The following is a 17,442-nucleotide window of genomic DNA, read 5'->3' on the forward strand; positions in this document are numbered from 1 at the left end:
TGCATGCGTCCAACGCATGCAGATCCGCACATGTAATACAAGTGGATGGGCCTGTTTCCACTGTAGCGTTGTTGAGGTGCGTTTTTTTCAGCGTGAAAAAAAACGCACAAAAGAGCCAACGATTTCGCCTGCGTCGGGAATCCGTGCGAATCGCCGCTAATGTATTTAATAGTAAAAACGCATGCGTTTGTTACATGCGTTTTTACCCGCGATTGCGCACCTTTTTCAATTTTATTTAGCCCTGGCAGTGTCATGGTTAATTTCGCATGGCACCCTGCCATGCGAAATCGCGGGTAAAAAACGCATGTGGAAACGCATCCGCATGCGTTTTTACAAGCGTCGGAATGCGGCCGAAATCGCGTCGCAACAGTGGAAACAAGCCCTCAGAACACTAATATTGTTTAGAGGCTATAAAGCACAACATATCAAATCACTTCAGTTATTTAAGCAACTATTAAAGAGACACTGAAGTGAAAAAAAATATATATGATATAATGAATTGGTTTTGTACTATGAATAATTACTAGAAGATTAGCAGCAAAGAAAATGTTCTCATTTTTATTTTCAGGTATATAATGTTTTTTTCTAACATTGCATCATTCTCTAATATGTGCAGATTACACAACACTCAGCATTCAAAATGATTCTTTCAGAGCAGTCTGAACTAATGACCTCTCCTCTGGCAGAGAAAAAGAAAACAGTTGCGATAATAAAAGTCAGATAACAGCCCTCTCCACGACTTTGAAAGTCGTAGAGCTTAATGGCTTTTTTGCATAGAGATAAAAACTGGAGTTCAACTCTTCCTGTACTGGAAACAATTAGACTGATGTATCTGATCTTAATGTTTTATTTCTTAGCTGTATTACACATACAAATCATAATATCATAATTTTTTTTCCGCTTCAGTGTCTAAGCACTGAGATTCAAAAAGATGCACTGGACCACAAGACGAACCTAGGTTTAGAGTAGGATATGCAGAAAAATAGTTGCGTCTTCACAGTGCAGGGGCATCTTATGGAGTGTCAGGTCCCTCCTACTCCATACATGTGCGCACACACACCCCCCCCCCATACATTTACACACATTGCATATACAGAAGCAGATCTCCCCTCTGCACTATTTACACAACAAGTGTCTGTACTCCTGCCAAGCCAGTTGTTCTGCTGAGGAGGGAGGAGCTGCTAGAAAAGAAACCGGCGTAGCTAGGGTTTTCAGCGCCCGGGGACAAAGAGTTTGTGCCCTCCTCCTCCGCTCCCCCCCATCAAAAAAACAAAAATGGAGTGACCACGCATCAGAATGCGGGAATGGTCATGGGTGGAGCCAAGTGTACAAATGCTGTCTATATAGCTGGACGTGCCCACCCCCAAACCAGTTTATGTGCCCCCTTCCCCGTTCAGATAGCCAGTGTGCCCCACTATAAACAGGGGAAGGGAGGCACGTCTGGCATCTAGATAGCCAGATGATCACCCCTCTATATAGCCAGATGCAACAGCAGAAGACTCACTGGAGGTGACGCCATCTGTCCTCTGCAGCGTGCACAGCACCCTCTCCTTGGTAACAGAAGTGAGATGATGTCATCTCCGGATCAGAGCCGTTGAGTCATCTGGTGTCAACAGTTACTCACGCCACTGCAGAGGGAGGGAGAGAAGCAGTGGCACTTCAGGTGGCCAACAAGCCACCTCACACCCAGACAGCTGCGCTGAGCACCCTCACAGCGCTGTGCCCGGGAACATATGTTCTCCTTTGCCTACCCTTAGCTACACCCCTGACTGAAACCTCTCCTCTGAATTCCATGCTAAGCACAGAAAGAAAGTAACAGAACCGCAAGAAGGTAGGATTCAGGAGAGGTGAAATTCAGGCAGAGCGTTCTCTTTTTCAGCTCTCAGTAGCTTGGTGTCACCCCTCTGCTGCTGACACATGGTACGATCCGCAGCCTTTAGACCTGGCCCGTGAAAGAAGAGCAGCATTTGCTCCATAAAAGTGGGGTGAAAAAAAACACCATCTTGAGTGAAAAAAGTGCATCTTATGGAGCAAAAAATATGGTAATGTAGTTTTCAGTGAAAGCACATTTCTTCTAAAATGGTTTTAAAAATGCTTGCATAGTTTTGCCAATACAGTAATACACATCTCCAAATTTACATAAAAACCTTTTCCCCCTAGTGTTCAGGTGACCTGCTCCCAGAGAAGATGCTGTGGAATATTTCTATACTCCCCACATACGTTGCAATGTATAATCATTTCACCGATGTAGGCAATACCGAGCAGGCTAGGTGAAAGGACCAAAAGCAACACTTGTTTTTCCTTTTTTCCCACAAAAGGAATCAGTAGCAAATGAAGGGGTGGGACACTGACAGATGAAAATGGCTCTTGGCCGTAAGGATAAAAATAGCTTGTGGGCTGAAGTGGTTAATGTAGCATGTGTGCCCACTCTACAACTTAAAGTTGGCCAATTGACAATGCCAAATTGAAACTTCCCACATTTACAAGGGCATTATGTAAATATTGAGCATCCAGGGCCAAAGAGAAGGCCAAATGCCTTTGTACAATAGTGAAATGAAGAAACTGGATTCAAATTACCAAGATCGGGTTATCTACTGTGGGATATTCACAGCCACACAAAGCATTGCTTCTTATCAGAGGTCTAATTTAAAAAGTCAACTGTAGTACAGAGCTTCTCCACTTCCTCTAATAAGTTACCAATATATTGCTCTCACTGATGAAGATTTTAGCAAGTGCAAAGCACAACAAAGGTCATCCAGGTAATCAAGGAACAGGGGTGTAACTACAAATCACTGCCCCCCCCCCCTGCGAAACTTTGGGGGGGGGGGGGCATCCAGCTTTCTGCACAGGCAAACTGAGAACCAATGTTATTTCATTGGCTAGTGCACATTTGAATGCGTTTTCCCCATGAGTATAAAAGCAGACAGCAGTGAAACACTGCACGCAAACTACATTTGCTTCGGTTATAACACACACACACACACACACACACACACACACACACACGGCTCTGCAGACTCAGAGGGACACAGCTGCTGACCGGAGGAGAACAGAACAGCAGTGAGGGCCCAAAACTACTGCAGGGGGCTAGGAGAAGCCCTTTGCAAGTTAAACTGGTGCACATTTTGTTCACTTTCGATTCTCTTTAAGATAGGCTGGTGGAGTGTAAGTGTGTGCAACAATCATCTTTAACACTAGACCGATAAAGAATTTCTTACCTATCTGCACTTGGTCTGCCTGGCTAAGGGAAACGAATGCAGAAGTATCATCTATCCAGGACACTTGAATATTACCTGGAAAAAAAATGATAAATTATAAATTATGCTAGAACAGCAGTCAAAACCAAATATAATTTATTCACAAAAATAATTTTAAAGCGCACGACATAATAGTTATAGGTTCTTTAAATATTTCCAACTGCAAAAAAAAAAAAAAAAAGGAGCAGGACTAACAAGATTTGTGGTTTTGAAACGTTTTTTAGATTGAAGGCCAGAGAAAGTCAGGTGGGGGGACTGATCTGTGTACCATGACTCACTGCACAGGTTGGTCTATGGTTACAAGCATTCAAAACCAAATGACCAAGCCAGCCATTACGTGCGACGTGCACTGCAACTTTGGTGTTTATAGTAAAGAAAAACAAAAACTTTGAGGTCATGTTTATAGTGACCGTTGCATTCCCCGTGACAGCTGGAGCACAATGCAACAGACTGGGGCAGCGGTGCTGATTGTTATGCTCTATGCGCTGCATTGTGTACAGCGAAGTATACAGTTAACGAAAAGTATTCCACTATTATAACACTCACTTTTAGCAGTAATGCCCTGTATGCAGTGCATTATAATGCTGCACCCCGTTCTACCTAAATGCACCCTCAGCAATGTGAACGTCGCATAGGTGCAGTATGCTACAATACTATGCGCCCGTTACAGTGCACTACAAGTGAATGTGGAATTAAAAAGTAGAAGCGATTTATATTTAAAAGCAGCAAGTGTGTCAACAGAAAGAACGAGTTGGTAAAATGTCAAACCTATAAGTACGGCATAAAGAAGCATTACCAGCGGCGTGACACTTTCTGGGGCATTTTCAGATCTGAAAAAAAATGTTATGTGAACCTTGCATGGAGACTGTTAAGCAGTGTGCCTTCTATTATATCACCTTGAGCTCCTAGCAGGTGGAAAAATGCCTGAACAGAGAAGCCAAAAGAGTGTTCCAAATTAGAGCATGTCCTGCCAAAAACACAGAAGGCCATTTTGCAATCTGATATAGGTTTCACTACTATATTCCCCTTCAATGAGATTCATAAACTTTTTTTTTTTATGAACAACTCAATGAATCAAACTAGCAACAGCCAACAACTGGCTCCCGTCTTCTGACACCCGAGAGGAAAGGGACTACAGAAGTACCTTCACATGCAGGAAAGAGCAGAGACCAATGAATGACCCTTATCTGAGCTGCACAGACTAGAGATGGAGCCAATAGCCATGAGGTCATTTGACTACAAAGCAGGGTTTCCGGATATAAAGCACATGGAAATCAAGTTAGAATCCCACAAGAGCAGGAAGGGAGCACAGATTTTAGTAATATGTATAATTTAGTCCCAACCCAGAAACATTATAGGCTTGAAATGAAGGCATGGACTAAAACTTTTTTTTCTCTCAATATACCAAATAAAGCCAAGCTTATCTGAACTCCATACACAAAAGAAAATTGTTCCATTGAGTAAAATCTTAACAGTAAGAGCTGCAAATCTACAAACTGTAACCCCTTCCAAGCTAGGGATTACAGATGGGCTAAAAATTCAACTTTGGAATACTGCTGCCTATGAAACCAGAAATTGCCTAGATGGCAGAACTGGAACTCTGCACAAGGCTTGATTCGTAATATATTACATTACAGTGGAACTGTAGTCTGGAAGCAAGCATGCTTATTGCCGGTTTATGCCAAACTCAGTGCCTGTACAGTAAACCTGCCTTCCTTTGTGATTCCACAATTTATTTTTTTTCAGTCAGTTACCAACATCAAAGCAGCTAGTGTGGAAGCATCTTGCATAATAATGTTTGATGCATTTCAAATTAGAAAGATTTTCAGTAAAAAAAAAAAAAAAAAAAAAAAAAAATAATGAGTTTACCTTGCAAACATAAGCTCACAGCTATAAAATGAGCCTTTTATCTTGTGCAGTACAGATAGCCGTTGAACTACATTTTTAAAAGGCTATTGGGTATAAGCAGATTTCAGGTCAGTGAATGCCGGCAGTTAGAATGATACATGATCTGCGGAACGTTTCCATGTTGCCAATGTATAATAAATGTTACGGGAGAAGAAATTTCACAGAGACATTAAGCAGCTGCCAACAATAGCTAAATAGCATGTTTAAGCCCTCTAATGATCCAATGGGCAGGTAAACAAGTGTCAGTACTAGAAGGATCAGATAGTCTGTGTGCTGTAATATTCACCAAGTCAACAGACTGCAAAAAAACCCCATCTGATCAGGTACAAGAACCTGCAGGAATTTATTCAGGACAAAATAATAAATGTGCCCACAAACAGTACAATTCTCACCTAAGTATAGCCCAGTTGCTCTGTAAAAACGCAATTGGATTGGCAAAAGATAAACCTAGAAGTCCTAAATAAGACTGCAATGGATTCTTAATGGGATTGTTAAACTACAATTTAGTAAATCAGAAGAAAACTTGATAAACTTCTGTGATGGATAGGAAGTACAGATTGGCTCGCTGCAGTCAGTTAATTCAAAGTAGTATATTTTATCTCCAATTGTAGTCATACAATCACTTGGCTGATATCGCTGGCAATTATACCATTAGGGGGCACCTTAAAAGGGAACTCGAGGCAAATTAATAACTAAAAAACAAATACCAAAGAGAAGTCATCAGGATCCTGTATATGCTTCCAGTGTCCTCACTACTGCTCGCTGAGACCCTCTGGAACATCTGGGCCACGCTGCTCTTTTGGCACGAGTACGGCCGCGCCTGCACCATAGCACGGAGCAATTGGAGTACGAGGGGCTCTGGCTTGCTGCACAGGCTCACTCGCTTCAGCGCAGTACAGGCGTGCTCGCGTCTGAAGAAGACGGCAGCACCGATGTTCCTTTCAAACAAGCCCTTGTACGAATTCTTTGGTGGTCTGCACTCAGCAATGGGGGACCAGAGGACGATGTGGGAATCCTCTATAGGATCCAGAGGCTTCTCACTTTGTAGGTGTTTGACATTTTCATAAAATAATTTGGTACATGCAGTGCCTCTGTTTAAATTTCAAGAGGATAAGTATATACATAAACAACAAAAACAAAATGGAAAAGAAAATGGAGAATTACAGCAATAGCAGCACTCTGACCAATTTAGGCACCGGTGATTGCCGGAGGTCAAAATGCTACAACTCGAACGGAGGAATAGCATTACAACCACCCTGGACTTCCAGCAGGCACAGGGTGAGCAGTCTTTCGACTTCAACCTGCGCTGAAATTTGGCCACGGTGAAGTTAAATGTACGCCCCACAGACAGTCCATATAAAAAAGTACAGACTTTGGAAAGGCGAAACTTCTTACTTTACACTGAAAGCTATGCTACTTTTTCATGTAGTTAGAGCATAGAGAATTTTAACTTTTTTTTAATTTTTTTTTAACATTTCTTAACCTAAAAACTTCCTTTTCAGTGCTGCAGAATATAACAGAAAATTGAAGATGTCAGACAGCTAATGTAATCAGAAAAAAAATATGTCTGAGACTTAAAAGATTAAGTTGCATGGTTTTATACTCCAGCCAACTTTTTAAAGAAATCCTATGTTCCAGATGCGGAGATGAAATGCACAGTACAATGACAAGCTATAGCATGTACTAATGCTGGGAACTGCAAAATATTTTTAGAATTAAAACATAAAATGTTTATATAAAATTGGTAGACCGCTTTTATATGTACAGTAGAATCTCGTTATAGTCAGGGCCGGATTTCTGGCAAGGCCACATAAGCCATGGCCTAGGGCACCAGAAATTTAGGGGCGGCTGAGTGAGGGGCAGTGAAGCTGTTCTATGCAGCCATCCCTATCTACAAGGACAGCTTTAACCTTTGAACTCTGTCCTGTACTTGTGTCGTCCCTGCAAGACCTGTAAGCTCTATCCTGCAGGTACACATCAGCCTAACTCATGGTTACACAATGGGTGCATCATTAATGAGATGCCAAACATAACATAAAAGTTCTTAAGGAAAACATAATTTATATGCGTATTACTAAAATAGTTATTGTCTGTGGCATCCAATGATGTAAGTAGAATTCTCATTGGGGCACGCAGAGACAACAACCATACAGACGGTATAGTTGGCCTTGGGCGGTAAAAAGTACAAATCCGGCCCTGGTTATAGTAACCTCTGATATAGTAAATTCAGTTCTCAGGTCCCAGCAAATGCATCTGTATAAATATACAATGCACGACCAAGTCTGCTATAGCAGTGTTTCTCAACATTTTATTGTTATGTACCCCTTTTAAAACCCTGTACTCACCAAGTACCCCCCTTAACATAGTAGACCTTATCACAAGTACTCCTTGACAAATCTATATTTAATCGTAGTACATTATAATTGATTCTAAACTATTTCCAAGCATTTACTATTGCTGTTAATTAGCTAATTTGGTGTTTAGAGTTTTAGAAAATGATAAATCTTATTTAAATGTTATTTTTGGTTAAGTACATTGAGCCAGAGTACCCCCTGGAACCATCAGAAGTACCCCCTGGGGTACGCGTACCACACGTTGAGAACCTAGGTGCTATAGTAAACTGATACAGTAAACTGCTTTTCCTGGTCCCTTGGAGTTTACTTAAAATACAGTAGCATCCCTTTATAGCAGACTATACAGTTTTGAGCAGAAAATACTCCTAAAAACAGATTTCCGCATAGGGCCCGTTTCCACTAGAGCGAATCCGCATGCGTTGTCTGCATGCGGATTCGCATAACCAATACAAGTGGATGAGACTGTTTCCACTTGTCAGTTTTTTGGTGCGTTTTTCTGTGCAGGATTTTTCTGCACGGTAGGGCCTGCAGAATTCGCCTGCGTGAGGAATGCAGGCGATTCGCAGGCTATGTATTTAATAGGGAAAACGCACATGCGTTTTTGCCGCGATTTCGCGTGCGAATTCGCACGAAAACTAATGCAAATTGAACCAGGCAGTGACATGGTTAAATTCGCATATATCCTGCCTATGCGAAATCGCGGCAAAAAACGCACGCGGAATCGCATCCGCATGCGTTTTCGTCAGCGGTGGAATCCCGGTGATTCGCACCGCACTAGTGGAAACGGGCCCAAACAAGAAAGAAAATAAATATTCCAAATTTAAAGCTACGAACAGGTGATCAATTAGCAAGGAACATGTTAATTAACTGGCTGTTAGAAGTTTTGCTTGATTTAATCTCTCTAGGTCAGTGGAGAGTTGATTTTTCTGCTCAATGCCATAGTCTACAATGCAACCTCAATTTGTTAGTATAGTGAAGCTACATGGTACATGTTATAACATGTTTTCATATTAATCATTAGCACCTGTTTCATGACACTGTTTAATGTAAATGCCCTCTAAATAACCAACGGTGTGTAAAAGTATCTGAGAGAATTTATGTGGTTTTAGAGGCAAAGGTGTTTCCTCAAATACCAATCTGTCTTGGCTTTTTTTAATGTATGCATTTTGGAGAATGTTAATTTTTTGTAATTCATATAGTGTACATTTATCAATTAACACACTAGATGAGCATTATATATGCCTTCTCTATAAACACTACTTAGACCTTAAGGCTCATATACACAGACTATAGTCTTTGGAAAATGAAAGATCACAGACCAATCTTACCACCCTTCATGTAGTATGAGAGCCATACCTTCAGTCTTTTCTATGGAGCTGAACTCCCCATCAGAAAAAAAAAAAATCTTTACAAGATGCCGCACACAAAGATGCTGTAGACATTCAAAAGATCAGTATCTGCAAAAGATCTGTTCCTGCCCAAGATCCGTTCCTGCAAATTGCATTCATAGTCTGAGATCTGCAGATCATCATACACACCTTGTTTAACTGACACTCATCTGCAGATCTAAAAATCCATCCTGGTGGATCTGATCTGCAGATGAATGTCTGTTAAACAAGGTGTGTATGAGGATCTGCAGATATAGACTATGAATGCATTTTGCAGGAATGGATCTTTTGCAGGAACAGATCTTTTGCAGATACTGATCTTTTGAATGTCTACAGCATCTTTGCGTGTGGCACCTTGCAAAGATTTGTCTGATGGGGAGTTCAGCTCCATAGAATAGACTGTAGGTATGGCTCTCATACTCCATGGAAGGGGGTAAAATTGGTCTGTGATCATTTTCCAAAGACTATGGTCTGATGTGTGCATGAGCCTTTAGACTGCCTACCTTAAATAACATTACACATACACCTCAACACTGGTTCTGACTGGATGCAGCTGATAAAACCACCTCCCTCCCCCCTTTATAGCGAAGCAGGTGGCTTCAGCACGCAGCATCAAAACCAAGTGCCCCATAGCAGTAATGTTATATTGCACGGGGTGCGTAAGGGTAATTCGGGGGTCAGGCGATTGGCGGACCCAGCATTACAGATCTCGCTTAGTTGGGACGATTCAGAGGGGGAATAGCATTTTACACGACCAGGGATTTGAGCCACAGTAGTGCGATCAGTCATTCTGTTCACCCTGCCCCCAGCTCTCTGGTGGCGTACATATTCGTACGCCCCGTATCCCCCCCACTTTATTTCCCGGAAGATGCGTCAGTAGGACTTACCCAGGTGACGTTCTTCCATCTCCTCCCCAACCTAGCTCTTTGGGTCCTGGTGATTTGGACTTCATATTTTAAACTCGGTCCTTGGTGGCCTCTGATAAACCGGTTTATTTGTACAAGTTCACCGTGGTTTCCACCATGTCTCAACCACCAACATGGCTATTAATATTTTTAATCAGTAGGTTTACTGTAATATCTACATGGCTACAAATACCTCCCATCCCAAGACTAGAGCGACACTATGCTTCCACTGGGAGGTTACAAAGCATTTTAGGCACTGTAGAAACATCGACATCTTACCAAAGGCACTAAACAGCTGATAAAGATCACTGGTCTTCCATTCTTTTGGAAATGCCACATGAAGAACATTGTCCCGTTTAGGCATCACTAAAAAAAAAAAAAAAAAAAAAAAAAAAAAAAAGAGAATAAGTTAATATTTTGCTTAAAGAGAATCTGTACTCTAAAATTCTTACAACAAAAAGCATACCATTCTATTCATTATGTTCTCCTGGGCCCCGCTGTGCTGTTTCTGCCACTCCCTGCTGCAAACCTGGCATGTAATTGCCATTTTTATGCAGAGTTTGCATATGTGAGCCTATCACAAGCTGGTTAGTTTGTTTGTAGAGTGTGTGAGTCATACAGAGCGTGCAGGGGGCCTGGTGAGGGTGTGTAGGTTTCTATCCAATCACAAGCAGCCCTGCACATTCCAGCCTGAGTGTCTCAGCCCAACAGACCCGACAGAGGAGAGAAGATTAGATCATATAACAGAAATAATACAGCCACTGTGAAAGTAGGAAAGGATGCCGTAAGCCAGACCACATTAGCACAGGCATAGGAACTTATAGGATAGAATAAATAAGGATGAAAATTGTTACAGAGTCTCTTTAAAGGAAAGGTTCCGGGACGCTTTGAAAAAAAATAAAATACCAAATCCACTTACCTTGGGCTTCCTCCAGCCCGTGGCAGGCAGGAGGTGCCCTCGCCGTGGCTCCGCAGGCTCCCGGTGGCGCACCTGACCTGGCCGGCTGCCAGGTCGGGCTCTTCTGCGCTCCAATGTGCGTCTCACTGGTGCACGCTGACGTCATCGGACGTCCTCCGGGCTGTACTGCGCAGGCTCAGTAGTTCTGCGCCTGTGCAGTTCAGCCCGGATGACGTCCGATGACATCAGCGCGCCCACGTGAGGCGCATTTTGGAGAGCAGAAGAGCCCGACCTGGCAGCCGGCCTGGCCAGGTCGGGCGCGCTACCGGAGGAGACCGGGAGCCTGTGGAGCCGCAGAGAGGGCACCTCCTACCTGCCACGGGCTGGAGGAAGCCCCAGGTAAGTGGATTTCGATTTTTATTTTTTTTTCAAAGAGTCCCTGAACCTTCCCTTTAAGCAGAAATTCAAAGCAGTTAAAAAAACGTTATTAAACTTGACACGTAAATTATATACCATTTCCTCCTGTAAGAAAACAACAACTAACATCTGTAGAGCGCTTTTCTCCCATAAGACTCAAAGCGCATAAGCATGGCTCAGACCATCGTGGTACAGAGGAAGAATTTTATAAGTCCGGAAATGCCAGGCTAAACAGGTGGCTTTTCAGTCTGGATTTGAATAGCTCCAGGGATGGTGCTGTCTTTACAGGGTGTGGCAGGGAGTTCCAAAGAGTAGGGGCAGCATGACAGAAGGCTCTATCTCCAGATTTTTCAGGGCAATTAGACGTGGGCACAGCGATTGTTCAATACTGTAAACAAAATAAGCCCCACACATTTGAGTGAATATTCAGACACATCCATCATGAAATTGGAGTGGGTAGGACATGTATGTCGCAGTTGTCACCTCATGAGGCTTCTACGCGGTATAAGTAAAAAGCCATTTTTTTTTATCACTCAGGCTGGTTTCACACCAGGACGTTGCGTTAGAGGGGGCGTTAAGGTCGCATAACGTGCCCCTAACGCAACGCCTGGTGGTGTTGGAGCAGGACGTTACCAAGAGCCGCGTTACAAGTAGCTCTTGGTGCGCCTGCTCTGTTGGAGGCACTGCGGAGACCACGTGAGCGGAGCTCTCCGCATCACGTGGTCCCGCCAGCCAATCAGCGGCCGCCGCAAGAAGAAAACACTGCAAGTGCAGTGAATATTAAGTAGCCATGTGCCTGGCTACGTAGCGGCCTCTCTCCGCCTCCTCTCCGCCCCCAAAATAAAAAACCCACCCTCTACTGAGCATGTGCAAACAGTAGGAAAGTACTGCATGCAGTACGTTATCAGGACGTGCTGTGTTACAATGTAACGCAACGTGGGCACTGTGAACAGCCCATATATTTTTCATTGCTGTGCGTTGGGGTGCGTTACAGGCTGCTGTAACGTGCGCCTGTAACGTCCCACTGTGAAACCAGCCTCAAGGAAACATTCTTATTTTTAGATTTTTTTTATACATCACCTTTTAAGCCTCAAATCTATTTACAAGGCTTTCAATCCATTTATTGTAAGTAGCATCCCGCTCCTCCCCTATAGGTTGAAGGACCTGGGGGGAGGGGGATGGAGGGGCTTTTTTTCTGCAGTCATGACAAGTAGCACAGAGAGAGAAGAGATTAACATGACAGTAACCACTTAAATTACATACAAAGAACACCTTGTGTGGCAGATAAAAGCAAGCAGCTGTTACTTTCTGGATGACCCTTGCACAAAACATTAATAAGATTTCATTTTTTTTCCTTCATCTATATAGCACTGACATCTGAAGTCAATTAACTTATCTTTATGTCTTTCCAGTGTGGTGGATAAACTGGAGTACATGGAAGAAACCCAACACAATCTCCATGCAGATTGTGCCCTGGTCAAAATGTAAAATTGCCAGGAAATTGAACATGACGACAACGTTCCACTAACTTGATGATCGGAAAAGTCCAATCCATTTACCTGATAAACTTCAAAGGAAACCCAGCTAAAGCCAATTTTTGCATTCCACAGAAAATTGTAATGTCCTGTTTAGGTAGCCGTAATCTCATGCAAAGGGTCACGTTCCTAAACAGTGCCACATTTTGAAGCTTTTTCAGGATTTTGAATTTGATTTGAGATTTAAAAACAAAAAAACCCAAAAGCATACTGGACCCAATGTAAAGCTACCCAAGGTAAGCACAGAGTACGTTCATACTGGATCAACATATTTATATAGTGCCGACAGCCTCCATAGTGCTGTACAGAGTATATTGTCTTGTCACTCAACAGTCCCTCAGTGGGGCTCGCAATCTAATCCCTACTATAGTCATGTCTATGTATTGTGTAGTCTATGTATGTATCGTGTAGTCTATGTATTGTAGTCTAAGGCCAATTTAGGGGGAAGACAACTTATCTATATATGTTTTTGGAGTTGTAATAGGAAACCAGAGTGCTCAGAGGAAACCCACGCAGACTCCATGCAAATAGTGCCCAGGCTGGGGTTTGAAGCAGGTAAAATACCTGTGATTTGCATTTCATTTTGTGGAGTATACAATAAATTTTTGCCTGAATCAAGACAATCTGAGTCTTCAATGGGGAGAGAAGTCCACAACTACCTCCTATTTTAAACTTTAGTGCATTTTATTCATCCTGAAGCCTCTGTTTTGTCCTAATACCTGCAAGTGTGTCCACCTTTGGTGCAGGGATCTATGATCTACAGGGAGGAACTGCTTAACTCAAGTGTGGACAGGTTTAATCTCCTCACCTGCCTATACAGTGGTTGCCTTAACGGTAACCCTTTCTTGTGCGTATTCATTCACATGGATTTTATTTTATCTAACGTGTAGCATACCACACTATTGTGGTCTCTTCATTTCCTTTTGTATTTATAACATAGTCCAATGTTTAGGGATGTGAACAAAAGCCATGCAAATCCAGCAATACACTATTTGATTGTTTTGAAGCCGTTTGAATCTAAGTCGCTCATTTCTGGTTGTATTGTGCCCCAGAGACAGAATTTTGCTTCCAATAATAAAGATTGTAAAGTATACTTACAGTCTGGTCCCTCTAGGTTGAGGTATGGAATATCCATAATTCTCATCAAAAACAGCCTGAAAAAGAAAAGTTGATAAAAGTAAAAACTTACTCAAACTTTGTTTAGTTTAACACAACTACATGTCACAAGTTTAGGCCCCATTCACCCTATCTCCAGTTTTTCATGTTAATCAATGCATCAGTTCACAACCCAATGTCAGCTTGCTGCCCCCCCCCCCCCCCCCCCAATTATGTTGTATTGTAATGCACTTTTTAATGCATAGGACCAAACAAAACACACAGAAAAATGCTTGCTTAAAAATGTGTGCAGTTTGGAATCTAAGGAGTGTGAATGTAGCTTTAAAGTTGTGTACTCAAGTGCTTAACAGGATACTTCAGCCAGGGTAAATTATAAAAAAATAAAAATAAATAAAAAATAAAAAATGTTTAACTTACCTGGGGCTTCTACCAGCCCCCTGCAACCGTCCTGTGCCCTCGCAGTCATTCATGGATCCTCTGGTCCCCCACCTCCAGCCAGTTTCATTTTCACCGACAGGCCCAGCCAAGCGCAGCCTTCTTCGCGTTCCCGTCTGAAATAGTGTCCTGCACAGGACGCTACGGCCGATGGGAACGCAAAGAAGGTTACGTGTGGCCAGGCCTGCGCAGTAACCCTGCTGGCTGGAAGTGGGGGACCGGAGGACCTGTGAGTGACTGCCAGGGCACAGGGCAGCTGCAGGGGGCTGGTGGAAGCCCCAGGAAAGTAAACTGATTTTTTTCTTAACCCCGGCTTAAGTATCTCTTGAAAATTGACTGAAAAGCTGATGAACAAAAACTCCGATCTGTGGAAAGAAAAAAATTAATGTAGCCCATAGACCAGGGGCTTATCCGCAAGGATTTAATAATTTATTCAGAGTGAATTTAGCCCTATAGCAGCAATGGAAAAGGTTTCAAAACACATGGTTTTCATTACTTGTATTGATAGATTGGATTGATTGATTGAAAGCACAAAAACAAAGACCATTGCTTTAATTGCTGAATATGTGATATATCAAAAGTGTATGTAAAAATCTGTTCAGCAATGTATGTATAATTTCATTTAAAGCTAGATAAAGTTGTTGGGGTGTGGGGGAATATATTTAAAAAAAATGTTCTGCAGTGTATGGAGGGATTGAATCCAAGAAAATCAATAATTTACAACTTGTACAACAATATTGTAGGGTGTGTCACAATGTACACATACAGAACACCATAGTTTCAACTGCCATCTAATATTTGAGTACCAATTTTACATGATTAATTTTGCCCACAGTGAATTTCAACACATAATGTAGAAAGAAGGTAAGTGAGGTAGGTTGTGAAAACCTAGAACTAGCCAACATTAATGTAAAAATAAATACTAGCCATTGGATAATATGATTTCATGTCCCAATCATAGGAGAGTCACAACAGTTACGTATTCTATTACACCATATAATCTGATTAAGCAGTATCTAACCAGTCTCATATCTATGTTGTCTACAGGTTAACTTGCATACACACGCTGTCACTGAGGGTCCAGGACACAATCCCTCAGGCAACAGTTCAGGGACAAGTGCTGTACACATGCCTACAAATAGTGGGAAGGAGGGACAACAATGCTGCATAATAAAGCAGGATCAATCACAATGAAGAAAGGTGACCATGCACAGGAGGCTGAATCAGAACACAGAGGGAGTGCAATCAGCCAAACATAAAGTCCAGTGTACACAAAAAGAGCAAGAGGCCTTGCACATCCCTAAATAAAAAACTTTTGAGTTTATTTGAAAAAAGTTAAAAAGGCATACATTACTATTCCAAATGCATGGCAGAGAGAGGTACAGGCAGGTGGGGAGGTCGACAGCAGTTTCACGCCGTCACATACAGTGGCGCATCATCATCAACACCCCTGCTGCATAATAAAGCAGGGGTGTTGAGAAAAATACCCTCAGCCTCTCTGTGCTTGGCTGAGATGATTTGGCACTCCAGACCTTTTTGTGACACATTGGCCTCAATTCACTAAGCTTTATCAAACACTTTATCAAACGTTTGATAATTTACCACATGGGTAAAATCTAGTTTTGAATTTACCAAGATGTTATAGATTTATTGAACGTTTTATCGATAAAACATTCCATAAATGTATAACACCTTAGTGAAATCAAAATTAGATTTTACCCATGAGGTAAATTATCAAATGTTTGATAAAGTGTTTGATAAAGCTTAGTGAATTGAGGCCATTGGGTATTCATGTTCAATTCTCAGCAGAGTGGCCACGATTTGCCAGCTTGGCTGAGCACGAACAAGCACAGGCATGGGAAACGTTTAAGTGGGCGAGGCCGCATTTTTTAAAATTTCCCTGCAGTGTTGCAAGAGGGCTATAAGAAGAAAAAAAAAAAAGTTAACCCACCTTATTACTGCTTTCAGCATTGGGTTAACAGCGGCGCTACATGAAACCGTGCGGATGTGCCAGCGGTATTGCACTATGGAGACCAGACACAGGAAGCGACAATTTAGAGTTAACCTCATCACCCACAACGCCGTATTCACAGCTCACGTGGGCTGGATATGGTTCATGTGCTGTAGTTTGCTCAGCACTGACCTAGCAACTAGTATGTGTGTCTGAAGCTCTAGGGTCTGCATGGAAGAGTTATAAACTGCACTTTTTACCAACCTACCTTGTGCAGTCATAGTGGTTACCTAGAAGTCAACATATGGGCTTAAGTGCCACTGGAACAAAGGTGAGACGAATGCTTCCTAGTGTGGTCACCAACAACCAACTTACCATTTATGTCAAATGCCAGTGTGGCAAAACCAGATGCAAGGTCAAGGATCACATTTGTGAGCATAAAACAGTTGTGGCAGTTTGGAGTCACTTATTCATCAATCATACCATTAACTCAAATAGTTATTAAAACTATACCAAAGCAATGGGAAATCTTACCCAAATTAAATTTACAGATTCTTACTGAGCTTGGTGTTTATATGCAGGTTATCCTTTTTAGCCTCAGTTTTTTCTCATTCACTGGTCCATATATATTTTCTTAGATCTATATTTTTTCACGGTTTTCTTTGATCTTCTTGCATAAGTTGCTGGGCTGTGGAGTCAGAGTTGGTATTGGAGCAATTTTGGGTGCTTCGAGTCAGAGTTGGGGTTTCATAAACTGAGGAGTCGGATGATTTTTGTACCAAATCCACAGCCCTGGTAAGTTTTAGACTAAGGAGTCAGAGTCATTTTGGGGACCTAAGTCAGAGGTCTCAAACTGAATCGGAGTTTGAGTAGGATGATTTTTGTACTTCACAGCCCTGATCAGTTGGTTTTTCTTAGTCTGTGTTCCTTCCTTTTCAAGTTTCAGGCACTGTTTGTACAGCGCTCCCCGGTAGGGGGTACTTCACTGAGGCATGCAGCCGTGACATTATCTTTCTCTGTAGTAAGCAGCCATGATATTTTTCACTGTAGCCGCAAACATGCACCGTATCCAGTCATTTCTTATGGGGCTCTGTTGTTCACTATAGTGATTGTTGCTCCTTATACACAGCACTGCACTCACTTTTCATTCAAAAAGGTTCAGATCATCTACCACTCAAGGTTCATTGTGGTTGCTTCAATCAATTGGGTACAGGATTGAGTTAGGGCCAGTTCACACCGGCACTTTAGTGGTAAAATGATACTTGAAAACTGATCTGA

General features: G+C 42.2%; 1 protein-coding gene and 1 long non-coding RNA gene across 2 annotated transcripts in view; one reads left to right on the top strand and one right to left on the bottom strand.

Moving 5' to 3' along the window:
• PARN (poly(A)-specific ribonuclease) overlaps positions 1–17,442 on the bottom strand; it is a 179,001-nt gene that overhangs the window by 76,428 nt on the left and 85,131 nt on the right. The window contains 3 exon segments of the mRNA XM_068244741.1: positions 3,219–3,293; positions 10,092–10,178; positions 13,761–13,816. Of these exon segments, the coding sequence (XP_068100842.1) occupies positions 3,219–3,293; positions 10,092–10,178; positions 13,761–13,816 (218 nt within the window).
• On the top strand, positions 1,639–15,508 carry LOC137524638 (uncharacterized). The gene is made up of 3 exons (XR_011022748.1): positions 1,639–1,831; positions 12,540–12,898; positions 15,261–15,508. It is a non-coding gene; the product is annotated as an uncharacterized lncRNA (long non-coding RNA).

Source organism: Hyperolius riggenbachi, chromosome 7 (genome assembly GCF_040937935.1).
Source record: "Hyperolius riggenbachi isolate aHypRig1 chromosome 7, aHypRig1.pri, whole genome shotgun sequence".
In the NCBI taxonomy this organism is placed as follows: domain Eukaryota; kingdom Metazoa; phylum Chordata; class Amphibia; order Anura; family Hyperoliidae; genus Hyperolius; species Hyperolius riggenbachi.